General features: G+C 40.6%; 2 protein-coding genes and 1 long non-coding RNA gene across 5 annotated transcripts; 1 reads left to right on the top strand and 2 right to left on the bottom strand.

Annotated features, from left to right (window-relative positions):
* Positions 1-34: 34 nt before the first annotated feature.
* LOC310931450 (NACHT, LRR and PYD domains-containing protein 3-like) lies at positions 35-8,562 on the bottom strand. Of its 2 annotated transcripts, XM_083894601.1 has the most exons (10): positions 8,484-8,562; positions 6,694-6,748; positions 4,948-6,554; positions 3,527-3,688; positions 3,274-3,447; positions 3,008-3,181; positions 1,756-1,929; positions 1,441-1,614; positions 324-491; positions 35-219 (listed from the first exon to the last, which is right to left on the bottom strand). In XM_083894601.1, the coding sequence occupies exons 3-10, from the start codon at positions 6,537-6,539 to the stop codon at positions 150-152; spliced, it is 2,688 nt and encodes an 895-aa protein (XP_083750727.1). In that variant the 5' UTR covers positions 6,540-6,554; positions 6,694-6,748; positions 8,484-8,562; the 3' UTR covers positions 35-149. The 2 variants fall into 2 exon arrangements, with proteins under 2 accessions (XP_083750727.1, XP_083750728.1); XM_083894602.1 differs by lacking the exon at positions 6,694-6,748 and having other exon boundaries at positions 8,484-8,553.
* A 5,196-nt stretch (positions 8,563-13,758) lies between these two features.
* On the bottom strand, positions 13,759-22,947 carry LOC310931451 (NACHT, LRR and PYD domains-containing protein 3-like). Of its 2 annotated transcripts, none has more exons than XM_083894603.1 (10): positions 22,875-22,947; positions 21,084-21,142; positions 18,726-20,332; positions 17,314-17,475; positions 17,061-17,234; positions 16,795-16,968; positions 15,483-15,656; positions 15,164-15,337; positions 14,048-14,215; positions 13,759-13,943 (listed from the first exon to the last, which is right to left on the bottom strand). In XM_083894603.1, the coding sequence occupies exons 3-10, from the start codon at positions 20,315-20,317 to the stop codon at positions 13,874-13,876; spliced, it is 2,688 nt and encodes an 895-aa protein (XP_083750729.1). In that variant the 5' UTR covers positions 20,318-20,332; positions 21,084-21,142; positions 22,875-22,947; the 3' UTR covers positions 13,759-13,873. The 2 variants fall into 2 exon arrangements, with proteins under 2 accessions (XP_083750729.1, XP_083750730.1); XM_083894604.1 differs by lacking the exon at positions 22,875-22,947 and adding an exon at positions 20,468-20,482 and having other exon boundaries at positions 21,084-21,141.
* Positions 22,948-24,784: 1,837 nt separating this feature from the next.
* On the top strand, positions 24,785-26,498 carry LOC310931462. The gene is made up of 4 exons (XR_014592920.1): positions 24,785-24,872; positions 26,032-26,136; positions 26,233-26,309; positions 26,416-26,498. It is a non-coding gene; the product is annotated as an uncharacterized lncRNA (long non-coding RNA).
* Positions 26,499-27,114: the final 616 nt, after the last annotated feature.

The raw sequence follows: 27,114 nt of genomic DNA, 5'->3' as shown, positions 1-27,114 counted from the left end.
AACACCAGAACAGAAAGCACAATGTCATCATAACGTGATTTTATTACATGACATGTTTGATCTAAAACTTCAACAGGTTTCATTTTTTTCTTTGGAAGGAAGGTACCTCAGCTGTTCGGTGCAGATCCTGCTTCGCTGAAGCGGTTTCTTCAGTACCTGATTCTATCGCACTCGTCCATTATCTCGAAAACCTCCTCCGAGAAGTCGTTGTAGCGGAGGCTGAAAGAATTGTGATACAAGAGCGTCACTTGAGATCCTTCTGGTACTTCATATATAATGCTTAGCTTGGCGTTTATGACGAACTGTGAGTGAGTCAGACTCGCCTCATCTCCAGCATGCTGTCGCTGTCCTCCATGACTCGGACGAGGGCCGGGACCGAAGCGTCGGTCAGGGAGTTGTTCCTCAGTTCCAGGTTCTTCAGAGTCTTGCTGGCTCGTACGGCGGCGCACAAGTCGTCGACGCTGGCGTCGGTCAAGTTGGTCATTTCGAGGCTGGGACGGAGAAGGAGACGGAATGGGTTGAATGTTCTGCTAAAATCAGGAGGGAAATCACCAAAAAAACCACGCCTGGGACGTGGATGCTTAAGACTTTACAGCTGACCTGGTAAAACGTACACCTGCTCGATCATTTTAAGAATATATTTGCTATTTCACAGCCTTTTTGTCTCGGAAATTCAGTTTGTAAAGAGCTCACTCTCCTGCACCAAAGTCCATAGAAAATATCTGCGTATTTAGCTCATGGAGCTAGAGGAGCTGCCGGACATGTTTGTTCAATTTGTGTGACTAAGATACATTTGAATGAAGGATTTCAAACACAGAAGTCGCACTAAAACACATTTGAACTTACTGACGTTTGAGCAGTGACATAAAATCACTCAGTTTCTCTATGGACTTTGGTGTGGGACGAGTTAGCGGTTTACAGAGCGATGCAAAATGGAGTTTCCAACTGAAAAAGGGGCTCAGATACTGTGACAAACACCTTCTTAAAGGGACACTGTGTAGTATTTATGGGTTTATATAACCCAAAATCCACTTTTTTATACATATTATGTGCTCCTGCGTTGTCTAGTCGCTGTATAATAGTTTTTGCTTCATTTTCGTAGTGTTTCAAAAAGTCACGTAAAATAACATGGTCGCGGGCCGCGGTTGCATTGCCACTGTTAGCAGCGAGACGCCATGTTTCTACGGGAGCCTGTAAGGACAAACGCGAGAGAACAACTCAAGCGTCGCTTTACTTGTAGCGGAAGTCCCGCCTCCACTCTCTCAACGACACGGAGAAAGACGGCGAGGACGACATTTGACCGTCTGAGGATACCGTAGCACTCAGGGAAGGGAGGGGGTGAGCAGAGGAGCAGTTCGTGACTTCACCTTTAAGCTGTCACAGGATTAAACCTGGATTAGATTTTATGACACGGGTGGTGACAATTGCCCATCAACTCACTCCAGGTCCTCCAGCAGACACTTTGGATCTTTGACGGCGTCCAAAATGTGTTTGACCCCTCCATCTCCGACATCGTTCAATCCCACCGACAGCGACTTGATTCGAGACGCGCCGCTTCTCAGCAAAGTGCCCAGCTCCACAAAGACGGGGAGGGTCAACTGGCATCGTGTCAACCTGCAGGGCGGAACAAACAAACACACCCACACGCAATGCAATGGCTCCTATCTGAATTTCAGCAGATATTTGTGAAAGGTGGTTCTTTGCTCCAAATGGGAATCAATGGGAAGTTGTGTGTGTGTGTGTGTGTGCCTCTACCCGAGTTTTTCCACCGGGCATCCAGGATGACTGAGGGCTCGGCAGAGCAGCAGCGCCCCCTCCTGGCCCAAATCGTTCACGGAGAGGTCCAGCTCTGACAGAGAGCAGTGCTCCGACATCAAGGTCTCCATCAAACCAGGGCAGCACTCGCCCGTCAGCTCACTGTCGAAGAGACTGGACACGGGGAAATGAAGAGGAGTCAAGTAGCAGCGCTGCAGATTACAAAGATATCTTTCACACAGTCAGTGCACTGACACTCGCTGGACGTCATTAACTAAACAAGCCGGCACGTTTGTCAATAATTCACCCTCCAAGGTTTAACCCTTGAGCCTTTTAAGTCAGAGGTTTCACCTCCGTGAAAGTCTCCTCTCAAAGCTCTGCAGCTGTGCTTGAAAGAAATCATTTCAGAAACTCATTTGTGACGTTTTCCATCGACCTTTTCAAAGGATTTATCTGTGAGACATAAAGATCCATCCACGTAATCTACTGTTCACAATATTGTGCTAATAATACGTTTTATTATCAACATTTTGCTTTTTTTTTCATTATTCTATTCATTTAATCATTAGCTGCAATATATGTAGTTATTATTTATGAACTGTAATGTATGCAGCAGCATTTCACCTAAAATGTATTTATATATAATATAAATTATATATATATATACACATATATGTGTATACACATATACATACATGCACATAAATATAAACATATATACATATACATATATATACATTCATACACACATATGTGTATATATAAATATATACACACATATACATATAAATATATATACATACACATATACATATAAATATATATATACACATATATATATATATATATACATATATCAACATTTTTCATAGTCTTCCAGAAGCCACATCAAATGTGAAAATATAGTGTACAGCCACCAGGGGGCGTCTCAAGCAGTTGCAAATACAGTATAACTCCATTAGAATGGAAGTTTATGGGAAAATGAGTCAGTAAACACTTTCCTGGTCTTCTTATTACCACACAAAGTACATTTTGTAAATGACATTCCCATTTATTTATTTATTTGTTTAAAATCGTTAATAAAGTGTGGCACATACGAGCGTGACACCAGTGCAATTGACGGGAGCAAACCACACTGCACCGGTCGAATTCGCAAAAATCTGGAGGCTTCAAAACCAAACAGGAAGTGCAGCGTGATGAGCTGAGGGACAAAGAAAGGGCACAGACGGCGGTTGATGAGTCACAGACTTACTTGAGGCTCTGGAGTTTGCAGAGAGGGAGTTTGAGGGCGTCGCACAAAGCCTCCACTCCGCTGTCGCCGATCTTGTTCTGCGTCAGGTTGACTTTCCTCAGCTCTGATTTCCCAGAACTCAGAGCTGCAGATAACGTCCCCATGGACGCTGCGGTCAAATCACTGCCTTGTAGCCTAACAATATATATATATGAAAAAGGTGCTATTTTTGATCGAGAAAATCTAATATTATTATTGTAATACTCCACTTGTTGATCATCACTTACTGGAGCTCCTGTAGCTTGCATTGAGGGCTACACAGTGCTTTGCACAGAGTCATCAAACCCTGGTCCCCGATGTGATTGAAGGCGATTTCTAACACGCACAGTGGAGAGTTTCCCGAGGTCAGCGCAGACACCAGGTCCTCACAGCTCACTGCAGTCAGTCCGCACGTTTGAAGACTGGGCAAATTACAAAAAGGCAGGAAGTCAAAAGACCATTTTGTTTCTCGTTTAATGTCAAATACGGAGCTAAACTCACTTGATACGGAGCAGTTTGCAGTCCCTGAGTCCGTCGCAGAGAACCTTCAGCTTCTCGTCACCGAGGCGGGAGTTAGAGAGATCCAGCTCTTCTGTGATTCCTCTGCTGAGAGCTGACGCCAGGTGAGAGACGGCTTCAGTGTCCAAGGAGCTGTCTGACAAGCTGTGAGACACAAAAGCAGTCAGGGATTCAATTAGAGCTGCAACTAACCATCATTTTCATCATCGATTAATCTGACGATTATTTTCACGATTAATCGTTCGGTCCATAAAATCTCAGAAAATGTTAAAAACGTTGATCAGTGTTTGTCAAACCTGGAAATGACGATGTTCTCGAATGTCTTTGTTTTTGTCCACAAACCAAAATGATTCAGTTTTAATGATTTCTTTGTTATGTGGAGCAAAGAAACCAAGAAAATATTCACATTTAAGAAGCTAAAACAATCAGAAATATTGTTTGAATCATGAAAAAAGCTTAAAACCGATTATCAAAATAGTTGATTCACCAATTAACGGTTTCAGCTGTAGATTCAATAAACATAATTATAGCAACATCATTTTCTTCAATAGCAATAAAAGAAAAGGTTAAAAGGCTAGACCACACATCTATGATATCTTAAGTATAAGTTTAATGCTTTTACGTCGACCTTTTCCACGTGAAAACTAGAGTTTAGTAAACCGTTCACTCGACACACACCAAAGTCCACAGAGAAATCAACTAAAAGGTTATGTAGACGTTTTTTAAGTGGCTAAAAAAATATTTTTTACATCCCTGCTGAGAGCGAGTGTCCACATCTGAGGAAGGAAACGCAAGCTTATCGGCGTCAGATCTGACCATTTCTGGACATAAAGGTTCAGCCCCATAAGAGACACGGCACACATTTTTAAAATCTATACACTACCGTTCAAAAAGTTTGGGCTAACTTAGAAATGTGCTTATTCTTGAATGAAAATAACTGTTTTTCAATGAATATAACATCAAATGAATCATAAATACACTCTATACATTGTTAATGTGGTAAACGACTATTATAGCTGCAAACGTCTGGTTTTTAATGGAATATGTACATAGGTGTATAGAGGCCCATTTCCACTGTTCTAATGGTACATTGTGTTTGCTAATGGGTTAGAAGACTATTGGATGATTAGAAAACCCTTGAAAACCCTTGTGCAATGATGCTAGCACAGTTGCTGGTTGCTGGTACGAAAGGGCACAATTATTATTTTTGAATAAAAATCATTATTTCGTGTCTTATCAATGTCTTGACTATATTTTCTGTTCATTTTTCAACTCTTTTGATGAATAAAAGTCTGACTTTTAATGGAACACTAAAAAATTGTATAGGTGAGCCCAAACTTTTGATCGCTAGTGTATACAAATACATGACTTAAATGTTGTTGTGTAGTTGTACCATGACTTACAGTATCTTGTGTGATGCTCTCATAGTTGGAGCCAGGACTTGTGCTTTCTCCCCCGTCAGGTTCCTCGTCCTGTACAGATTCAACAACTTCATCTCGCCGAGGCTCGTGAACACAAAGTTCACAGCCACGCAGTCGTGAAGGCTCAGGTCGCCGTAGCTGATGCCGATGCGCGCCGACGATGTGACGACCTCCTTCACCAAACTCTCGCTCTGGGCTTGATGAAGGAGATGGAAGCAACGGTGGTGCTCTTCTTTGCGATATCCCTTCAGCGTTTCCTCCGTGCTGCTTTTAAGCCAACGTTTGAAATCCGCGATGTGATCCGAGTCTAGCGCCCCCAGCAGGGTCTCGAGTGGTTTGCGCTGAAGTGGCTCACAGAGTCCGGACAAAAAGAGATCCAGGAACTTTGCGTGCACTCTGTGCTTCTTCAGCAGCTCGGCCACACCCTCAGACGGCGACTTGCCCGAAAAGAGAGACACAGCCAGGAGGAACTCCAGCATCAGCTGGGAAGTGAAGGAGAAAACGTCGCCGTCGACTCGCAAGAACACACCGACTGAGCTGAGAAACGGTTGAAAACCAAAGTGGCCGAGTTCCTCTTTGGTGCAGCTTGAACGCTGGTCAAGACAACAACGGGAGGCCATCCTGCCCAGGGCCAGCACGAGTTCTCTGCTGCAGGCCTCGTTCAGTGAGACCACCTTCAGCAGATGAACCAGGATATCAACAAAGAGCTGGGATATTGTTTCTGGATATGTTGCTCCAGCATCCATCAGAGTTTTGTAAACAGAGCAAAGCGTCCAACAGAATCTCGGTGAGCTGCAAAAATCGTAAAAGCCCAGAGTCTTTTCCATGTGTGCATGCGCTTTATTAGCAGCAGACGGGTCCGAGAAGAAAGCATTGAAGTAAGCTTCTCTTTGGGGCTTCAGAAAACCCAGAACCTCTATCCTGGTGCCGCTCAGAAACCGCAGATGTTCTGACAGCCTGGTTGTCACCACGAAGGCAGCTCCTTTTAGCAGTGATCCATGGAGCAGACTGGACATCAAGCAGGACACTGACACTGCCTGGCTGGGCTCAGAGCAGAGGGCGTTGACCGAGGGGTCCAGGGAAAGACCGCATCGATCCAGGTCGTCCAAAACAAACAGCACGTCCTCTGGCTTCTGCAGAAACAGGCGCACGGACTCTGGAGGAACACGGCCGAGATGGCGCTGCGTGATCAAATCCTCCAAGGACAGCGGGTCTTTGAGAGACTTGATCTCCTCCAGGCGAAAGTAAAAAACAGAAGAGAAGCGTTGAAGGTGTTCTTCTTCTTCTTTGGCCCAGTCCACCACAAGCTTCTCCAGTGTCGTGGTCTTGCCGGACCCTTCTGGACCCACCAGGATCACAGTTCTGACGTCACCGGACAGAACGGCATGGATGGCACGATCCAGGGTGGACGACTCGCTGTCTTCATTTCCCTTTTCTGTCTCCTGAGCTGCAGGACTTGTCTGGTGAATGTACCTGCTGCTGTTTATCACACTGACGGGCAGCTCTCCTCCCAGAAGTGTCGGCGCCGTGGCCCTCGGCCTCTGGACGCGAGTCAACACAGCCTCTTTGTCCATGGTGCAAATAAATGACTGTGGAGAGAAGACAATTGTCAAGAGACATTTCTTTAAACAGCTTGTTTCATTAACAGCACATTTCTACTATTTCCTCACAACACGCACACACACACAATGCAAGTTTACACAACACTGGAATGGACGGTGCTGTTACCTTAGAGATGTATCGCTGCCGGGAACCAAGAACACCAAGAAAACCAAGAAAAAGCCTTTTTGAAAGAGTCAAAATGCAAGAATGAGTTCTGTTTTCAGTTACACCCACAGCGTGATATGGTTCAACAGTAGTGACTCATCACAGGACGTAGAGTGTGAATTTAAGCCCAGAGAGATGACTTGCAGGCAGTGCACAGACTGGCCGGAAAGCCACACATAATCAACATATCATCTAATTTAGTCTACGGCGACAAGTCATGCAAACTGGTTACAAAAAAATATAGCAGAAGCACTAGAAATCAGAATCTGCTTTCCCTCACTTTTCCCATTTGTCTATGAACAGGATCAGAGCAGTTTTTAAGGTGTGGTTGTGTGGTTGTGAGCCGAGCATGCCAACATTTTTATGAGCCCGTCCTAAAAGCCACAGACTCTCAGTGAAATCATGGCTGTTTTTGTCCCAATCTCTTTCTCAAACTTCATTACCGTTCAAAAGTTTGGGCTCTCTTAGAAACGTCATTATTTTTGAAGGAAAAGCACTTTTTTTCAATGAATATAACATTAAATGAATCACAAATACACTCTATACATTGTTAATGTGGTAAACGACTATTATAGCTGCAAACGTCTGGTTTTTAATGGAATATGTACATAGGTGTATAGAGGCCCATTTCCACTGTTCTAATGGTACATTGTGTTTGCTAATGGTGTGAGAAGGCTATTGGATGATTAGAAAACCCTTGAAAACCCTTGAGCAATGATGTTAGCACAGCTGAAAACAGTTTTGCTGGTTCTTTGACGAAAGGGCAAAATGATCATTTGGAATAAAAATCATAATTTCTAATCTTGTCAATGTCTTGACTATATTTTCTATTCATTTTGCAACTCTTTTGATGAATAAAAGTCTGACTTTTAATGGAAAACACAACAAAAATTGTATAGGTGAGCCCAAACTTTTAAACGGTAGTGTATATGATGAACAAAATAAAGCATTCACAAAAAATAAAGTATGCCAGGGTGTAATATTAGCAGGAAGTATTTTACAAGGACAATACAAGATTTGAATAAAAGTCTTATGAAGTTTACAAAGGTTATGGAACTGAAGACACCTACAGTTCCAAAAAGTTTTGTGTTTTTTTTGTTGCCTTAAAACGTTGGAATAGATAAATGAATCAAACAGAATTGTGAAGTAACCGTTCAACATCAGTGAAGCCAAACAATACATCTCTCCATAACATCGAGAATTAGGGTAAATAAAGCCAGACTTTTGTACTAGCATACTCTCCTGGCTAGCTCGATTGCATATTGTTGTATTACATTATATAATATAGTAAATACACCATATTTATTATTATATCATATCATATTATATTTTTTACATCTTTTAAAGTTAAAATGTTCGTGTTTACAGTCTGTGCGTAGTGATGCATTTATGTGACATTTCGGTTTCACAAATTTGTATTGAATTTTCCGTTTTCTTTTAAAGCTAGTTAGCTACAACAGATAGATAGATAGTAAGCTAACTAGCAAGATAACTAATGTAACTTAATATAATATTTAATGTAATTAATATACCAAAAATACAGTTGTTTTTGTTTTGTTTGTAAAGGTACAGGTAGAATTCACTCTTATTTAACCTTCCTTTTACCCATGACATACTTTTTAACTGTTATAAGTTGTGCAACTGTTATATCGCTGTTCAAATTTCCTCGTTTTATATTATTTTTTTTACATTCGTCAACACTCTGTGTTTACACAAACTGTTTTTACATCCACGAGCTCATACATACTTACTCAGTGCGTTCATACCATGGATGTATAAAATCTGGCTCCGTTCGTTCCTATGGAGCTGCTCACCCAGCGCATTATTCCAAAAGAAAACAACTTTCTGACTTCCGCGTTTATTTCCGGGTTGTGGGCACCCTAGGAGAAGGGACACAGCCCCATGGCGCCATCTTGTGTTCCTTTTTGGAATGGAAAATATCTCTAAAATCTGCTGTGGCGTGTGTGTGTGTGTGACTGTCAACGATTACTCGAGTAACTCGATTACAAAAACCCTAAAGGCAAAAACTATCCCTCGAGTATTCGTTTAATTCCTATCTCGCGCAATATGCGGGCCCGTTCAGCGCAAGGATCGTCGTTCCACACGGACCGTTTTAGCGGACGCGCATCCGGTTTTCAGCTGGCGCGATGACAGAGAGTGAAACAATCCGTAAAAGGAAGGCAGAGAGTGTCCAAAGTGTGGCGCAAGTTCACGTTTGAACAAGAAGCCAACAGTGTAACCACTGTAAACGACAGCTGTCGTACCACAACTGAACCGGAAGCATCCAGTTGCTAATGCTAACGTAACCATTGAGTTCGCTGATTTAAAAAAGTTTACCGGTGCGTACTGTATTTCTAGCGATGTCGTGACTCGTGGTGTGATTTGACAAGATATGATGTTAAGCTTTGAATTGTTTAAATAATACATGTATTTATGGTGTGTATGCATATACATACATATATATATATATATATATGTGTGTGTGTGTGTGGGTATATGTGTATATATAGGTGTGTGTATATATATTTATAATAAATCTAATAAAATCTCAATTACACTTTTGACACTAAATATTTAGCTAATATGCAAATTCACACTGCCGGTAACCGGATGTACCAAAATAAAAGCTCGAGGAGGTCAGGCTGTGTTTATTCAATCAAATAACGAATTAAAACCACCCTAGCTCTTCAGCATACACATTCAATAAACACATTTATTCAGATTAAACACTGAAATTATGTTTTCACAAGAGAAGTAAATATCACAAAGTTCACAAATATTGCTGTAAATGTGGTCAAATCTAACAAATTAACAAATTAATACTCTGTTTCAGACAGTGGTGTAGTGGAGGGAATACAACCTGTTTGTGTCCTCTGCAACAAGCCGGATATTTTAGATTACCACAAAGACCCGGGGTTGTAGAATTGTAAACAAATATGTAACACGCTCTAAATGAAACTTGATGAATCTATTCCACAATAACTAAATATGTACATGCTCTAGACATTGTAATAACAACCAAAAAAAATATAAAAGACATTTTACTTACTTGAATCTGATGAATCCAGTCCAATGTGCCATTCACATTTCTCATCAAGCGCCGTTCCAGAGACACAGCTGTGACGACACTCTGGGAAACAGTATTTTCAAGTATGAAACTCCATGAATTAAAACTATAGAATATAAAGATCTATAAAAGCCCATGTCCATGTCTCGAGGTGTCACACTTTTACAGGCGTCTCTTTTACTAGTATTTGTTGTTGCAGTACCCAGAGTGGCCACCATGACCAAAACAGGCTTCAAGGCAGAGGGGGGGAGAGCTCTGTCCTGTTGTGATAATACGAGATTACATCTATGGGTGGAGCAGTGAAAGTGAAAGTATTCTGTGACTTTGCTTCAGTCGCCATTTTAACTGCGCAGCACCAAGACATAAAGGTGAGTGTTGACGTGATTATAATGATAATATATGATTATATATGATGATTTAGTGCGTGTGAAGTACCTTAAAGTGATACGTGATCAAGTATGTGACCAGAAAATGACTTTGGTAGACGTTTTTAGTCTCTATTTTATCCCACGTTGGTTAAAGCCAAAGGTTTATATGGGCGGAGCCATTCTTCGTCATTCGAGGAGTAACCGGTTTGTCCTTTTGGGGCTGCCGTAGAAACACAGCGGCTACAAGATGGTCGCCCAGATAAAAGACTTTGTTTCCAGGCAATGAAAAAAAACAATTACCCAGGGGGAAAAGTCGAATAGATTCCTGCCAATAACTGAGCAAACTGAGCCTTTAATCCTCCTCTTCTCCTGAATCGACGGGCAAGAAAAAAACGTACTAAACTGAACTGTGCACAGATGTTTTCAATTCCTGTCATGAAACAGACACCGTAGCTATTTTTAGACACGCTGGTTAACATTATCGCTGCACCCTGCTGGAGCTAAAACACCACACTGAGATGACTGTGATAAATATTACCTGCATGCACTAGTGACAACCTCCCGAGGACAGTCGTACAAGCTGAAACAGTTATTAATCAATGACTAAATGAATCAGCAACTATTTTGATAATCGGTTTGGAGCTTTTTTCATGATTACAACAAGATTTCTGTTTTTTTTAGCTTCTTAAATGTGAATATTTTCTTCGTTTCTTTGCTCCACATAACAAAGAAATCATTAAAACAAAACAAAGACATTCAAGAACATCGTCATTTCCAGGTTTAACAAACACTGATCAACGTTTTTTTTAACATTTTCTGACATTTTATGGACCAAATCGAGAAAATAATCGACAGATTTATCGATTAATCAATTACTAAATGATAGAGCTGCAACTAACGATTATTTTTGCAATCGATTAATCCGTCGATTATTTTCTCGATGAATCGTTTGGTCCATAAAATGTCAGAAAATTTTAAAAAACGTTGATCAGTGTTTTTCAAAGCTGGAAATGACGATGTTCTCGAACGTCTTGTTTTGTCTGCAAACCAAAATGATTCAGTTTTAATGATTTCTTTGTTTATGTGGAGCAAAGAAACCAGGAAAATATACACATTTAAGAAGCTAAAATCTTGTTTTAATCATGAAAAAAGCTTCAAACCGATTATCTAAATAGTTGGCGATTCACTTAGTAATCCATTAATAATCAATTCATCGATTAAATGTTTCAGCTCTACTAAATGAATTGTCAACTATTTTGATCGATTAACCTTTGTTTCTTTGCTCCACGTAACAAAGAAATCATTAAAACTAAATCATTTTAGACATTCGTGATTGTCATTTCCAACGTTTTTTAGCATTTTCTGACATTCTATGGACCGAACGATACAAAACAATCCTTTGTTGCAGCTCTATTGCCTTTGCATTGTTAGTTTGTCGCTGTAGTCCAATTATCGGCGGTGTGTGTTTTACAGGTGGCGAAAGACGACCGCAGCGACATCGAGAGCAGCTCGGACGAGGAGGTGAATAAAAGCCTCAGTCAGACCCCGACGCTAAAGAGCAGCAGTCACACGGGTAACATTAACGGAGAAACTCATGACCACTGAGCACCGACAAGAGGACATTGACTCCCACTGTGGCCGTCTGTTCGCCGTCAGCATGCCCGCGGGGGCTGCCGCGTCGTCGCCTGACCGCCTGAAAAGATGATTATATTTTTGTTTTTCCCGGAGAAGAGAGAGGACTGGATGCAACTCCATGTGTGTGGGATACAGAGCAGAGGGGGCACTGTGTTACTGTGTCAGGTTTCCTCACGTTTCCTCACAGCTGCAGCAAAAGCGTGACCCAGTGCATGTCTACACCTCATTTTTTTTTATATGCAGCATATTTGATTTAAAAGAAAGAAAGAAAAAGCCCCCGGGGCCCAAAAACAATGTCATTCTCTCACTCCGGCTGTTAGCTTTGATTACGGAGCTCGTGCTGTGACGCTAACGTTTGTTTAAGAATACAAAGTTCCGTTTATGTTTCGCCCAAAGATCTTAAGAGTTGGACGCTGTTCAGTCCTTCTCCTATTTTCCAGCACACTCTCAGCGGAGATAAGGTCTGGACTCAGGTGTGAAAACGATGACTGATGCTGCCTGAGAACCACTCTCTTTCACAATCGGAGAACCGCCGAGTCGTGGCATTGTCAACGTTGGAATTTGCTTGAAAAACCTGATCATTCAGTATAGTTAGGGTTAGTCAGGTGAACCAACCCAGGATCATAACACTGCCCCCACAGGCTTATCATTATCATTGTTATTATTATTATTATTAGTATTGTTATAACAGCGTAAGCCCAAATTATTAAGAGTATGTGACATTTTTTTGTCAGTGTATTTTCCAGCTGTTAAACGATTCACCCAGTCATGCATCTGCCTCACTCTTATTCCAAAGGCCTCTTATGTCTCTTTATAAATGCCAAAGATTTCTTAATAAAAAAAAAAATCTGCATCAAATCTACGTTGAATTATGTTCTCTGCTCTCTGTCTGTTTGTCCCATTTCTGTCAACATTACATCTTAGTACTTATGCTGCGTTCCAGAGCCCATCCAAACAAATGGGATGTGGGACTTATCCTACCTGAATTGTACTAGCTCCTACTTCAAAGCGTTCCAGCAATTTAAGTCGAATGTTAGAAAACATGGACGATCGCGGCTCTTTATGTTTGAAGAGGCATTTTGACTGTCAGCAATTCAGTCTACTTGCATACACAAGCGAGCCGTATATGTAAAAGCGATACATATCGACATGTAACGTCATGAGTATATTTTTACCGTAGCCCTACATATCTTCACAATAAAGGATAACAACGACGACATTATTTCACGCCATAACATGAAAAACAAGTTGTGATAAAATCGCGGTGTCTAAAACAAGTCTATACACAGAAAAGTAAAGTTTATAGCCTATTCATGTGACTACATGGGAGCTGCCATTATTCTCCGACGTCATTTTGGTGAAGTCGGGGTAGGTCGATCAGCCCCCGACTTCGCGAGTAGGAGGTCCCACTTCGACAGGCATTCCAGTGCACTTTTTCTAATTGGAGGTAGGAGAAGTCCCCGACCTACTGGTTTGGATGGGCTCTGGAACGCAGCATTACTTATTTTATTATTACTTATCTTATTACTTTATTTTATATTTGGGACAAATATTCACTGGGACTAAAGTGATTAGATTTTTTTTTTTTTTTAATAAACAATGAATTCCTTGAAAAACATATGGATTGTTTTTTTATTACCACAGAATGAGAGTCCTTTATATGTACAGCAGGAGTATATACATCTATATATGTATATATGTGTATATATATATGTATATATATATATATATATACATATATATAGTTATGTGTATATACATATACATATATATATACACACACACACACACATAACAGATTCAACAGAGCAACTACTGCTGGGGGGGAACTTTACTTTTGTTTCCAGACCATGAACCTCAACTAATTATTAATTCTTGCATAATGTGTTGATTCTTTTCTGGTCTAATCATTTGTGTGATGAAACACCAGAACAGAAAGCACAATGTCATCATAACGTGATTTTATTACATGACATGTTTGATCTAAAACTTCAACAGGTTTCATTTTTTTCTTTGGAAGGAAGGTACCTCAGCTGTTCGGTGCAGATCCTGCTTCGCTGAAGCGGTTTCTTCAGTACCTGATTCTATCGCACTCGTCCATTATCTCGAAAACCTCCTCCGAGAAGTCGTTGTAGCGGAGGCTGAAAGAATTGTGATACAAGAGCGTCACTTGAGATCCTTCTGGTACTTCATATATAATGCTTAGCTTTGCGTTTATGACGAACTGTGAGTGAGTCAGACTCGCCTCATCTCCAGCATGCTGTCGCTGTCCTCCATGACTCGGACGAGGGCCGGGACCGAAGCGTCGGTCAGGGAGTTGTTCCTCAGTTCCAGGTTCTTCAGAGTCTTGCTGGCTCGTACGGCGGCGCACAAGTCGTCGACGCTGGCGTCGGTCAAGTTGGTCATTTCGAGGCTGGGACGGAGAAGGAGACGGAATGGGTTGAATGTTCTGCTAAAATCAGGAGGGAAATCACCAAAAAAACCACGCCTGGGACGTGGATGCTTAAGACTTTACAGCTGACCTGGTAAAACGTACACCTGCTCGATCATTTTAAGAATATATTTGCTATTTCACAGCCTTTTTGGCTCGGAAATTCAGTTTGTAAAGAGCTCACTCTCCTGCACCAAAGTCCATAGAAAATATCTGCGTATTTAGCTCATGGAGCTAGAGGAGCTGCCGGACATGACATTCAATTTGTGTGACTAAGATACATTTGAATGAAGGATTTCAAACACAGAAGTCGCACTAAAACACATTTGAACTTACTGACGTTTGAGCAGTGACATAAAATCACTCAGTTTCTCTATGGACTTTGGTGTGGGACGAGTTAGCGGTTTACAGAGCGATGCAAAATGGAGTTTCCAACTGAAAAAGGGGCTCAGATACTGTGACTAACACCTTCTTAAAGGGACACTGTGTAGTATTTATGGGTTTATATAACCCAAAATCCACTTTTTTATACATATTATGTGCTCCTGCGTTGTCTAGTCGCTGTATAATAGTTTTTGCTTCATTTTCGTAGTGTTTCAAAAAGTCACGTAAAATAACATGTTCGCGGGCCACGGTTGCATTGCCACTGTTAGCAGCGAGACGCCATGTTTCTACGGGAGCCTGTAAGGACAAACGCGAGAGAACAACTCAAGCGTCGCTTTACTTGTAGCGGAAGTCCCGCCTCCACTCTCTCCACGACACGGAGAAAGACGGCGAGGACGACATTTGACCGTCTGAGGATACCGTAGCGCTCAGGGAAGGGAGGGGGTGAGCAGAGGAGCAGTTCGTGACTTCACCTTTAAGCTGTCACAGGATTAAACCTGGATTAGATTTTATGACACGGGTGGTGACAATTGCCCATCAACTCACTCCAGGTCCTCCAGCAGACACTTTGGATCTTTGACGGCGTCCAAAATGTGTTTGACCCCTCCATCTCCGACATCGTTCAATCCCACCGACAGCGACTTGATTCGAGACGCGCCGCTTCTCAGCAAAGTGCCCAGCTCCACAAAGACGGGGAGGGTCAACTGGCATCGTGTCAACCTGCAGGGTGGAACAAACAAACACACCCACACGCAATGCAATGGCTCCTATCTGAATTTCAGCAGATATTTGTGAAAGGTGGTTCTTTGCTCCAAATGGGAATCAATGGGAAGTTGTGTGTGTGTGTGTGTGTGTGTGCCTCTACCCGAGTTTTTCCACCGGGCATCCAGGATGACTGAGGGCTCGGCAGAGCAGCAGCGCCCCCTCCTGGCCCAAATCATTCACGGAGAGGTCCAGCTCTGACAAAGAGCAGTGCTCCGACATCAAGGTCTCCATCAAACCAGGGCAGCACTCGCCCGTCAGCTCACTGTCGAAGAGACTGGACACGGGGGAATGAAGAGGAGTCAAGTAGCAGCGCTGCAGATTACAAAGATATCTTTCACACAGTCAGTGCACTGACACTCGCTGGACGTCATTAACTAAACAAGCCGGCACGTTTGTCAATAATTCACCCTCCAAGGTTTAACCCTTGAGCCTTTTAAGTCAGAGGTTTCACCTCCGTGAAAGTCTCCTCTCAAAGCTCTGCAGCTGTGCTTGAAAGAAATCATTTCAGAAACTCATTTGTGACGTTTTCCATCGACCTTTTCAAAGGATTTATCTGTGAGACATAAAGATCCATCCACGTAATCTACTGTTCACAATATTGTGCTAATAATACGTTTTATTATCAACATTTTGCTTTTTTTTTTTCATTATTCTATTCATTAAATCATTAGCTGCAATATATGTAGTTATTATTTATGAACTGTAATGTATGCAGCAGCATTTCACCTAAAATGTATTTATATATAATATAAATTATATATATATATACACATATATGTGTATACACATATACATACATGCACATAAATATAAACATATATACATGTAAATATATATACATTCATACACACATATATGTATATATAAATATATACATATATATACATACACACATATACATATTAAGATATATACATACACACATATACATATATATATGTATATGTATATATATATACACATATATACATACACACATATACATATATATATATATATACATGCATATACATATATCAACATTTTTCATAGTCTTCCAGAAGCCACATCAAATGTGAAAATATAGTGTACAGCCACCAGGGGGCGTCTCAAGCAGTTGCAAATACAGTATAACTCCATTAGAATGGAAGTTTATGGGAAAATGAGTCAGTAAACACTTTCCTGGTCTTCTTATTACCACACAAAGTACATTTTGTAAATGACATTCCCATTTATTTATTTATTTATTTAAAATCGTTAATAAAGTGTGGCACATACGAGCGTGACACCAGTTCAATTGACAGGAGCAAACCACACTGCACCGGTCGAATTCGCAAAAATCTGGAGGCTTCAAAACCAAACAGGAAGTGCAGCGTGATGAGCTGAGGGACAAAGAAAGGGCACGGACGGCGGTTGATGAGTCACAGACTTACTTGAGGCTCTGGAGTTTGCAGAGAGGGAGTTTGAGGGCGTCGCACAAAGCCTCCACTCCGCTGTCGCCGATCTTGTTCTGCGTCAGGTTGACTTTCCTCAGCTCTGATTTCCCAGAACTCAGAGCTGCAGATAACGTCCCCATGGACGCTGCGGTCAAATCACTGCCTTGTAGCCTAACAATATATATATATGAAAAAGGTGCTATTTTTGATCGAGAAAATCTAATATTATTATTGTAATACTCCACTTGTTGATCATCACTTACTGGAGCTCCTGTAGCTTGCATTGAGGGCTACACAGTGCTTTGCACAGAGTCATCAAACCCTGGTCCCCGATGTGATTGAAGGCGATTTCTAACACGCACAGTGGAGAGTTTCCCGAGGTCAGCGCAGACACCAGGTCCTCACAGCTCACTGCAGTCAGTCCGCACGTTTGAAGACTGGGCAAATTACAAAAAGGCAGGAAGTCAATAGACCATTTTCTTTCTCGTTTAATGTCAAATACGGAGCTAAACTCACTTGATACGGAGCAGTTTGCAGTCCCTGAGTCCGTCGCAGAGAACCTTCAGCTTCTCGTCACCGAGGCGGGAGTTAGAGAGATCCAGCTCTTCTGTGATTCCTCTGCTGAGAGCTGACGCCAGGTGAGCGACGGCTTCAGTGTCAGTGGAGCTGTCTGACAAGCTGTGAGACACAGAAGCAGTCAGGGATTCAATTAGAGCTGCAACTAACCATCATTTTCATCATCGATTAATCTGACGATTATTTTCACGATTAATCGTTCGGTCCATTAAATCTCAGAAAATGTTAAAAACGTTGATCAGTGTTTGTCAAACCTGGAAATGACGATGTTCTCGGATGTCTTTGTTTTTGTCCACAAACCAAAATGATTCAGTTTTAATGATTTCTTTGTTATGTGGAGCAAAGAAACCAAGAAAATATTCACATTTAAGAAGCTAAAACAATCAGAAATATTGTTTGAATCATGAAAAAAGCTTAAAACCGATTATCAAAATAGTTGATTTACCAATTAATGGTTTCAGCTGTAGATTCAATAAACATAATTATAGCAACATCATTTTCTTCAATAGCAATAAAAGAAAAGGTTAAAAGGCTAGACCACACATCTATGATATCTTAAGAATAAGTTTAATGCTTTTACGTCGACCTTTTCCACGTGAAAACTAGAGTTTAGTAAACCGTTCACTCGACACACACCAAAGTCCACAGAGAAAATCAACTAAAAGGTTATGTAGACGTTTTTTAAGTGGCTAAAAAAATATTTTTTACATCCCTGCTGAGAGCGAGCGTCCACATCTGAGGAAGCAAACGCAAGCTTATCGGCGTCAGATTTGACCATTTCTGGACATAATGGTTCAGCCCCATAAGAGACACGGCACACATTTTTAAAATCTATACACTACCGTTCAAAAAGTTTGGGCTAACTTAGAAATGTGCTTATTCTTGAATGAAAATAACTGTTTTTCAATGAATATAACATCAAATGAATCATAAATACACTCTATACATTGTTAATGTGGTAAACGACTATTCTAGCTGCAAACGGCTGGTTTTTAATGGAATATGTACATAGGTGTATAGAGGCCTATTTCCACTGTTCTAATGGTACATTGTGTTTGCTAATGGGTTAGAAGACTATTGGATGATTAGAAAACCCTTGTGCAATGATGCTAGCACAGTTGCTGGTTGCTGGTACGAAAGGGCACAATTATTATTTTTGAATAAAAATCATTATTTCATGTCTTATCAATGTCTTGACTATATTTTCTATTCATTTTTCAACTCTTTTGATGAATAAAAGTCTGACTTTTAATGGAACACTAAAAAATTGTATAGGTGAGCCCAAACTTTTGATCGCTAGTGTACACAAATACATGACTTGAAGGATGTTGTGTAGTTGTACCATGACTTACAGTATCTTGTGTGATGCTCTCATAGTTGGAGCCAGGACTTGTGCTTTCTCCCCCGTCAGGTTCCTCGTCCTGTACAGATTCAACAACTTCATCTCGCCGAGGCTCGTGAACACAAAGTTCACAGCCACGCAGTCGTGAAGGCTCAGGTCGCCGTAGCTGATGCCGATGCGCGCCGACGATGTGACGACCTCCTTCACCAAACTCTCGCTCTGGGCTTGATGAAGAAGATGGAAGTAACGGTAGTGCTCTTCTTTGCGATATCCCTTCAGCGTTTCCTCCGTGCTGCTTTTAAGCCAACGTTTGAAATCCGCGATGTGATCCGAGTCTAGCGCCCCCAGCAGGGTCTCGAGTGGTTTGCGCTGAAGTGGCTCACAGAGTCCGGACAAAAAGAGATCCAGGAACTTTGCGTGCACTCTGTGCTTCTTCAGCAGCTCGGCCACACCCTCAGACGGCGACTTGCCCGAAAAGAGAGACACAGCCAGGAGGAACTCCAGCATCAGCTGGGAAGTGAAGGAGAAAACGTCGCCGTCGACTCGCAAGAACGCACCGACTGAGCTGAGAAACGGTTGAAAACCAAAGTGGCCGAGTTCCTCTTTGGTGCAGCTTGAACGCTGGTCAAGACAACAACGGGAGGCCATCCTGCCCAGGGCCAGCACGAGTTCTCTGCTGCAGGCCTCGTTCAGTGAGACCACCTTCAGCAGATGAACCAGGATATCAACAAAGAGCTGGGATATTGTTTCTGGATATGTTGCTCCAGCATCCATCAGAGTTTTGTAAACAGAGCAAAGCGTCCAACAGAATCTCGGTGAGCTGCAAAAATCGTAAAAGCCCAGAGTCTTTTCCATGTGTGCATGCGCTTTATTAGCAGCAGACGGGTCCGAGAAGAAAGCATTGAAGTAAGCTTCTCTTTGGGGCTTCAGAAAACCCAGAACCTCCATCCTGGTGCCGCTCAGAAACTGCAGATGTTCTGACAGCCTGGTTGTCACCACGAAGGCAGCTCCTTTTAGCAGTGATCCATGGAGCAGACTGGACATCAAGCAGGACACTGACACTGCCTGGCTGGGATCAGAGCAGAGGGCGTGGACCGAGGGGTCCAGGGAAAGACCGCATCGATCCAGGTCGTCCAAAACAAACAGCACGTCCTCTGGCTTCTGCAGAAACAGGCGCGCGGACTCTGGAGGAACACGGCCGAGATGGCGCTGCGTGATCAAATCCTCCAAGGACAGCGGGTCTTTGAGAGACTTGATCTCCTCCAGGCGAAAGTAAAAAACAGAAGAGAAGCGTTGAAGGTGTTCTTCTTCTTCTTTGGCCCAGTCCACCACAAGCTTCTCCAGTGTCGTGGTCTTGCCGGACCCTTCTCGACCCACCAGGATCACAGTTCTGACGTCACCGGACAGAACGGCATGGATGGCACGATCCAGGGTGGCTGACTCGCTGTCTTCATTTCCCTTTTCTGTCTCCTGAGCTGCAGGACTTGTCTGGTGAATGTACCTGCTGCTGTTTATCACACTGACGGGCAGCTCTCCTCCCAGAAGTGTCGGCGCCGTGGCCCTCGGCCTCTGGACGCGAGTCAACACAGCCTCTTTGTCCATGGTGCAAATAAATGACTGTGGAGAGAAGACAATTGTCAAGAGACATTTCTTTAAACAGCTTGTTTCATTAACAGCACTTTTCTACTATTTCCTCACAACACGCACACACAATGCAAGTTTACACAACACTGGAATGGACGGTGCTGTTACCTTAAAAGTGTATCGCTGCAGGGAACCAAGAACACCAAGAAAACCAAGAAAAAAACTTTTTGAAAGAGTCAAAATGCAAGAATGAGTTCTGTTTTCAGTTACACCCACAGCGTGATAAGGTTCAACAGTAGTGACTCATCACAGGACGTAGAGTGTGTATTTAAGCCCAGAGAGATGACTTGCAGGCAGTGCACAGACTGGCCGGAAAGCCACACATAATCAACAAATCGTCTAATTTAGTCTACGGCGACAAGTCATGCAAACGTTACAAAAAAATATAGCAGAAGCACTAGAAATCAGATTCTGATTTCCCTCACTTTTCCCATTTGTCTATGAACAGGATCGGAGCAGTTTTTAAGGTGTGGTTGTGTGGTTGTGGCCCATGCCAACATTTTAATGAGCCCGTCCTTAAAGCCACAGACTCTCAGTGAAATCATGGCTGTTTTTGTCCCAATCTCTTTCTCAAACTTCATTACCGTTCAAAAGTTTGGGCTCTCTTAGAAACGTCATTATTTTTGAAGGAAAAGCACCAACAGCACTTTTCTACTATTTCCTCACAACACGCACACACACACAATGCAAGTTTACACAACACTGGCATGGACGGCGATGTTACCTTAAAAGTGTATCGCTGCCGGGAACCAAGAACACCAAGAAAACCAAGAAAAAACCTTTCTGAAAGAGTCAAAATGCAAGAATGAGTTCTGTTTTCAGTTACACCCACAGCGTGATATGGTTCAACAGTAGTGACTCATCACAGGACGTAGAGTGTGTATTTAAGCCCAGAGAGATGACTTGCAGGCAGTGCACAGACTGGCCTGAAAGCCACACATAATCAACAAATCGTCTAATTTAGTCTACGGCGACAAGTCATGCAAACTGGTTACAAAAAAATATAGCAGAAGCACTAGAAATCAGATTCTGATTTCCCTCACTTTTCCCATTTGTCTATGAACAGGATCGGAGCAGTTTTTAAGGTGTGGTTGTGTGGTTGTGAGCCGAGCATGCCAACATTTTTATGAGCCCGTCCTAAAAGCCACAGACTCTCAGTGAAATCATGGCTGTTTTTGTCCCAATCTCTTTCTCAAACTTCATTACCGTTCAAAAGTTTGGGCTCTCTTAGAAACGTCATTATTTTTGAAGGAAAAGCACTTTTTTTCAATGAATATAACATTAAATGAATCATAAATACACTCTATACATTGTTAATGTGGTAAACGACTATTCTAGCTGCAAACGTCTGGTTTTTAACGGAATATGTACATAGGTGTATAGAGGCCCATTTCCACTGTTCTAATGGTACATTGTGTTTGCTAATGGTGTTAGAAGGCTATTGGATGATTAGAAAACCCTTGAAAACCCTTGTGCAATGATGTTAGCACAGCTGAAAACAGTTTTGATGGTTCTTTGACGAAAGGGCAAAATGATAATTTGGAATAAAAATCATTATTTCTAATCTTGTTAATGTCTTGACTATATTTTCTATTCATTTTGCAACTCTTTGAATGAATGAAAGTCTGACTTTTAATGGAAAACACAACAACAATTGTATAGGTGAGCCCAAACTTTTAAACGGTAGTGTATATGATGAACAAAATAAAGCATTCACAAAAAATAAAGTATGCCAGGGTGTAATATTAGCAGGAAGTATTTTACAAGGACAATACAAGATTTGAATAAAAGTCTTATGAAGTTTACAAAGGTTATGGAACTGAAGACACCTACGGTTCCAAAAGGTTTTGTGTTTTTTTTGTTGCCTTAAAACGTTGGAATAGATAAATGAATCAAACAGAATTGTGAATTAACCGTTCAACATCAGTGAAGCCAAACAATACATCTCTCCATAACATCGAGAAGTAGGGTAAATAAAGCCAGACTTTTGTACTAGCATACTCTCCTGGCTAGCTCGATTGCATATTGTTGTATTACATTATATAATCTAGTAAATACACCATATTTATTATTATATCATATCATATTATATTTTTGACATCTTTTAAAGTTAAAATGTTCGTGTTTACAGTCTGTGCGTAGTGATGCATTTATGTGACATTTCGGTTTCACAAATTTGTATTGAATTTTCCGTTTTCTTTTAAAGCTAGTTAGCTACAACAGATAGATAGATAGTAAGCTAACTAGCAAGATAACTAATGTAATTTAATATAATATTTAATGTAATTAATATACCAAAAATACAGTTGTTTTTGTTTTGTTTGTAAAGGTACAGGTAGAATTCACTCTTATTTAACCTTCCTTTTACTCATGACATACTTTTTAACTGTTATAAGTTGTGCAACTGTTATATCGCTGTTCAAATGTCCTGGTTTTATTTTTATTTTTTTTACGTTCGTCAACACTCTGTGTTTACACAAACTGTGTTTTTATCCACGGGCTCATACATACTTACTCAGTGCGTTCACACCATGGATGTATAAAATCTAGCTCCGTTCGTTCCTATGGAGCTGCTCACCCAGCGCATTATTCTAAAAGAAAACAACTTTCTGACTTCCGCGTTTATTTCCGGGTTCTCGGGTTGTGGGCACCCTAGGAGAAGGGACACAGCCCCATGGCGCCATCTTGTGTTCCTTTTTGGAATGGAAAATATCTCTAAAATCTGCTGTGGCGTGTGTGTGTGTGACTGTCAACGATTACTCGAGTAACTCGATTATGTGTATGCATATACATATATATATATGTATATACATATATCTATATATATATATGTGTGTGTGTGTGTGTGTGTGTGGGTATATATATATATATATAGGTGTGTGTATATATATTTATAATAAATCTAATAAAATCTAAATGACACTTTTGACACTAAATATTTAGCTAATATGCAAATTCACACTGCCGGTAACCGGATGTACCAAAATAAAAGCTCGAGGAGGTCAGGCTGTGTTTATACAATCAAATAACGAATTAAAACCACCCTAGCTCTTCAGCATACACATTCAATATACACATTTATTCAGATTAAACACTGAAATTATGTTTTCACAAGAGAAGTAAATATCACAAAGTTCACAAATATTGCTGTAAATGTGGTCAAATCTAACAAATTAACAAATTAATACTCTGTTTCAGACAGTGGTGTAGTGGAGGGAATACAACCTGTTTGTGTCCTCTGCAACAAGCCGGATATTTTAGATTACCACAAAGACCCGGGGTTGTAGAATTGTAAACAAATATGTAACACGCTCTAAATGAAACTTGATGAATCTATTCCACAATAACTAAATATGTACATGCTCTGTCTAGACATTGTAATAACAACCAAAAAAATATAAAATACATTTTACTTACTTGAATCTGATGAATCCAGTCCAATGTGCCATTCACAAACTATAGAATATGAAGATCTATAAAAGCCCATGTCCATGTCTCGAGGTGTCCTGTTGACACTTTTACAGGCGTCTCTTTTACTAGTATTTGTTGTTGCAGTACCCAGAGTGACCATGGCCAAAACAGGCTTCAAGGCAGAGGGGGGGAGAGCTCTGTCCTGTTCTGATAATACGAGATTACATCTATGGGTGGAGCAGTGAAAGTGAAAGTATTCTGTGACTTTGCTTCAGTCGCCATTTTTACTCCTCTGTTGCTCTTGATGGCTGTGTGTGAATGGGTATGAAAGATGAGTGACAGAAAACTTGAATTCACTTGATTTGTTGGAGCCTTAGTGAAAACAAAGTAGCCACTTATTTTTAAACTGGAAATTTCATTTGGATAAAAAATTAAATATAGCGAGTGAACACAGGTAATACGATTTTTCTGGGCTTTTTGTGGTCTTTAGGCAGGCTTTTACACATATAAAACGCCATGAATTAAAAATATAGAATATAAAGATCTATAAAAGCTCGTGTCCATGTCTCGAGGTGTCCTGTGGACATTTTTACACGCGTCTCTTTTACTATTGAGCTCAATGAGAACATTGCTTTTTGGGGCCCATGAGTATTTTTTGTTGCAGTACCCAGAGTGACCAGAGGGGCGGTGCACTATCCAGTTCTACATACATCCATGATTCAAGAAGTAGGTCATGTAAGATGAACTCCCAGAATGCACCGCGAGCGAAGCAGAGGAAGCAGAGGAAGCAGAGAGAGCGCTCGTTGTGTAAACAAACACACGAATCTCCGTGAGGAATTCGTTGGCGAATACGTGACAGACGTACTCAGAAATGACTCAGGTTGTTCTTCTATGGTGCTGAACTGTACCGGAATCTGTGCAGTTAAAACAAGGAAAGGACGAGCAGGAACTTCCCAGAGATTCAAAGCGCTGCGAAACAGTGGGTACAGGCTAATGCTAATGCTATCAAGCGCCCGGAGTTTGGAGAAGGCGCTGAACGGAAAAGCTGGAAACTCAGAGGGTTTTACTGTGTCCATGTCCAGCAGGAAGACATCACTGAGAGGTGAGGCTGACGCTAATACTGCGGTCAACATTTCAAGTGCGCCCTTACTGCGAAACAATATGACACATACTTTGAGACAACTGGGAAAGTCAGTGTATGTGGCTAGCTTACTGCAGCGTGTAGAAACTTCCGGTTTTCAAAATAAAACGTGGGTATTGACTGGATGTAAAGGTTTATTTTATTTTTTTTAAAGAGAAATAAAGAGTTGTCTCTGATCTTGAGCCAGCAGGTGAAATGACCTGGAAGTTATTGAGCTATAATGCTAATTTTTACAGTATAAAATGTATTAAAATTCATATAAAATAAGAAAAGCATTTAAATGTGATAAATAGAGATGTGTCTGATACAACAAGTAGATCTACTGTCTAACACTGGTTTTGACCCTGTAGGTCACATGACCTGGAAGCTATTGAGATGTAATGCTCATATTTATAGTATGAAATGTATTAAAAAATATATTTTTTTAAATGTACCGTATGAGACACACTTTATTTCCACATTTTTACGCTTTTCTGATTTTTTTATGAATTGTTTGACACATTTCATACAGTAAATATGAGCATTATAGCTCAATAGCTTCCAGGTTATTTCACCTGCTGGCTCAAAATCAGTGCAGGATCACACTTGTTTAATGAGACATACCTCATTCTTTATTTATTTTTATTTTTTAGAAAACCCAACTTTTCTTTTCTCATATTTAAAAATGTTATTAAGTTTAATTATTTAATACCCACGGTTTATTTTGAAAACCGGAAGTTTCCACACGCTGCAGTAAGCTAGCCAAAGCATTTGCTGTAAAGTGGGCAATAAAGGTGCACTTGAAATGTTGGTGCGGCTGGCTTGATCACAGTCTCATACTCGACTTTATTTGTGCTCAGCAGTAAAGCAACAACGATGTCAAAGTAATATAATGTAATAATATCTAAGTAAGTTGCTTGTTTTTGCTTGAATAATTTCAGTGTGACTCATGTTTGTTCAAGAAGTCACAATGTTTTCAGCCTGTGTGCTAACATCTGACATTATTAGCTTATTAGCTTAGCTTATATAGACAGCAATTGAGCGTTCACGGCTAACTCAGTTGGCATAGTTTGCGGAAAGGTTTATGATGTAAATATTCTTTCATATTTTAGTGTGTAATTGTATTCCTTGTTCTTTACAGGAGAACCATGGTTTATTCAAGTCTTGGAGAAAATCTTCACACCATTCAGCGTCTGCTCCTCTTCACCGGCTCCTCCAGCTGTGCCACATCTGCTCTGCCTCTGCTGTACGTTTCATTATTTATGTTTTGTTTGTGTATTGTGTAAGACTTTCTTTTCGATTTACTTCATTTTGTAACTCTGCGTTCATGTGTTCACCACAGATCAACAGTGAAGAATCAGAAGAGGCTGAATCGTCACTGATTGTGCTGCTATATTATTTACTTACTATACTACACAGGTGAGATTTACACAATAAAAACGACACAGTTGTCATCAGTAAACGATGATGATAAATGATAAAGATAATAAAAGAGAAAAAGCATCAAAATTCTCTTCATGGACAGGATTAGAGGATCTTCTTCTTCTGATGTTCCGGAACAACCGTCTCTCCTCAGTCTCTCGCTGGATCCACTCCACAAAGTGACGGTAAGATGTTAGCATGATGGAAAGTATCTGTAACATTTATGTGTAAGTGAACTGTAAATATGTTAACATTAGCTCGGCTGGTGTCAACAGGGATGAACGTGGTGGTAAAAATATATATATATATATATATATATATATATATATATATATATAAAAAAAGGCTACATTTCGATATTATTTCCTAAGTATTTTTGCAATATCGTGTCATGGGTTAAATACCATGATGATATTGTATTGTGGCGTCTCCGATATATATAAGATTTTACGCCATTTTACTTTAGTCTTAAACTACGAAGCTGTTAGCGACACCTTTGTGCTGATGCAGTTACCAACTCCAGACATTTCAAGTGATTTCAAATCCATAAATAATTCTTCAATAAATAAACAAATCTCCCGTAAAGATTGTATCAGCTCATCTAATTATAATTATGAATATCCAGTTCATGTAAATACATTCATGTATATAAAATATGTTGCTATTGTTATGCTATTTATGTACATTGTTCTTGCTACTTAAATTAATAAATTCAAATTAAACACAATTTGTGTTCTTTCTCTGATTTGTGTTCTCTGCTTATATGTTTAAATAATGGTGTCTTATATAAGCCCATTTGGAG

This window comes from Microchirus variegatus, assembly GCF_963457635.1.
Source record: "Microchirus variegatus genome assembly, chromosome: 9".
Classification (NCBI taxonomy): Eukaryota; Metazoa; Chordata; class Actinopteri; order Pleuronectiformes; family Soleidae; genus Microchirus; species Microchirus variegatus.
This window is presented reverse-complemented; position numbering and strand designations above follow the sequence as displayed.

Coding starts and splice junctions, on each gene's coding strand:
- LOC310931450 (XM_083894601.1), bottom strand. CDS start 6,539: ATGGACAAAGAGGCTGTGTTGACTCGCGTCCAGAGGCCGAGGGCCACG. Junction 3,182..3,273: donor TGCAAGCTACAGGAGCTCCA/GTAAGTGATGAT, acceptor ATATATTGTTAG/GCTACAAGGCAGTGATTTGA. Junction 492..1,440: donor TGTCTGCTGGAGGACCTGGA/GTGAGTTGATGG, acceptor TCTCCGTCCCAG/CCTCGAAATGACCAACTTGA.
- LOC310931451 (XM_083894603.1), bottom strand. CDS start 20,317: ATGGACAAAGAGGCTGTGTTGACTCGCGTCCAGAGGCCGAGGGCCACG. Junction 15,657..16,794: donor TGCAAACTCCAGAGCCTCAA/GTAAGTCTGTGA, acceptor CCCCGTGTCCAG/TCTCTTCGACAGTGAGCTGA. Junction 13,944..14,047: donor GACAGCATGCTGGAGATGAG/GCGAGTCTGACT, acceptor CAATTCTTTCAG/CCTCCGCTACAACGACTTCT.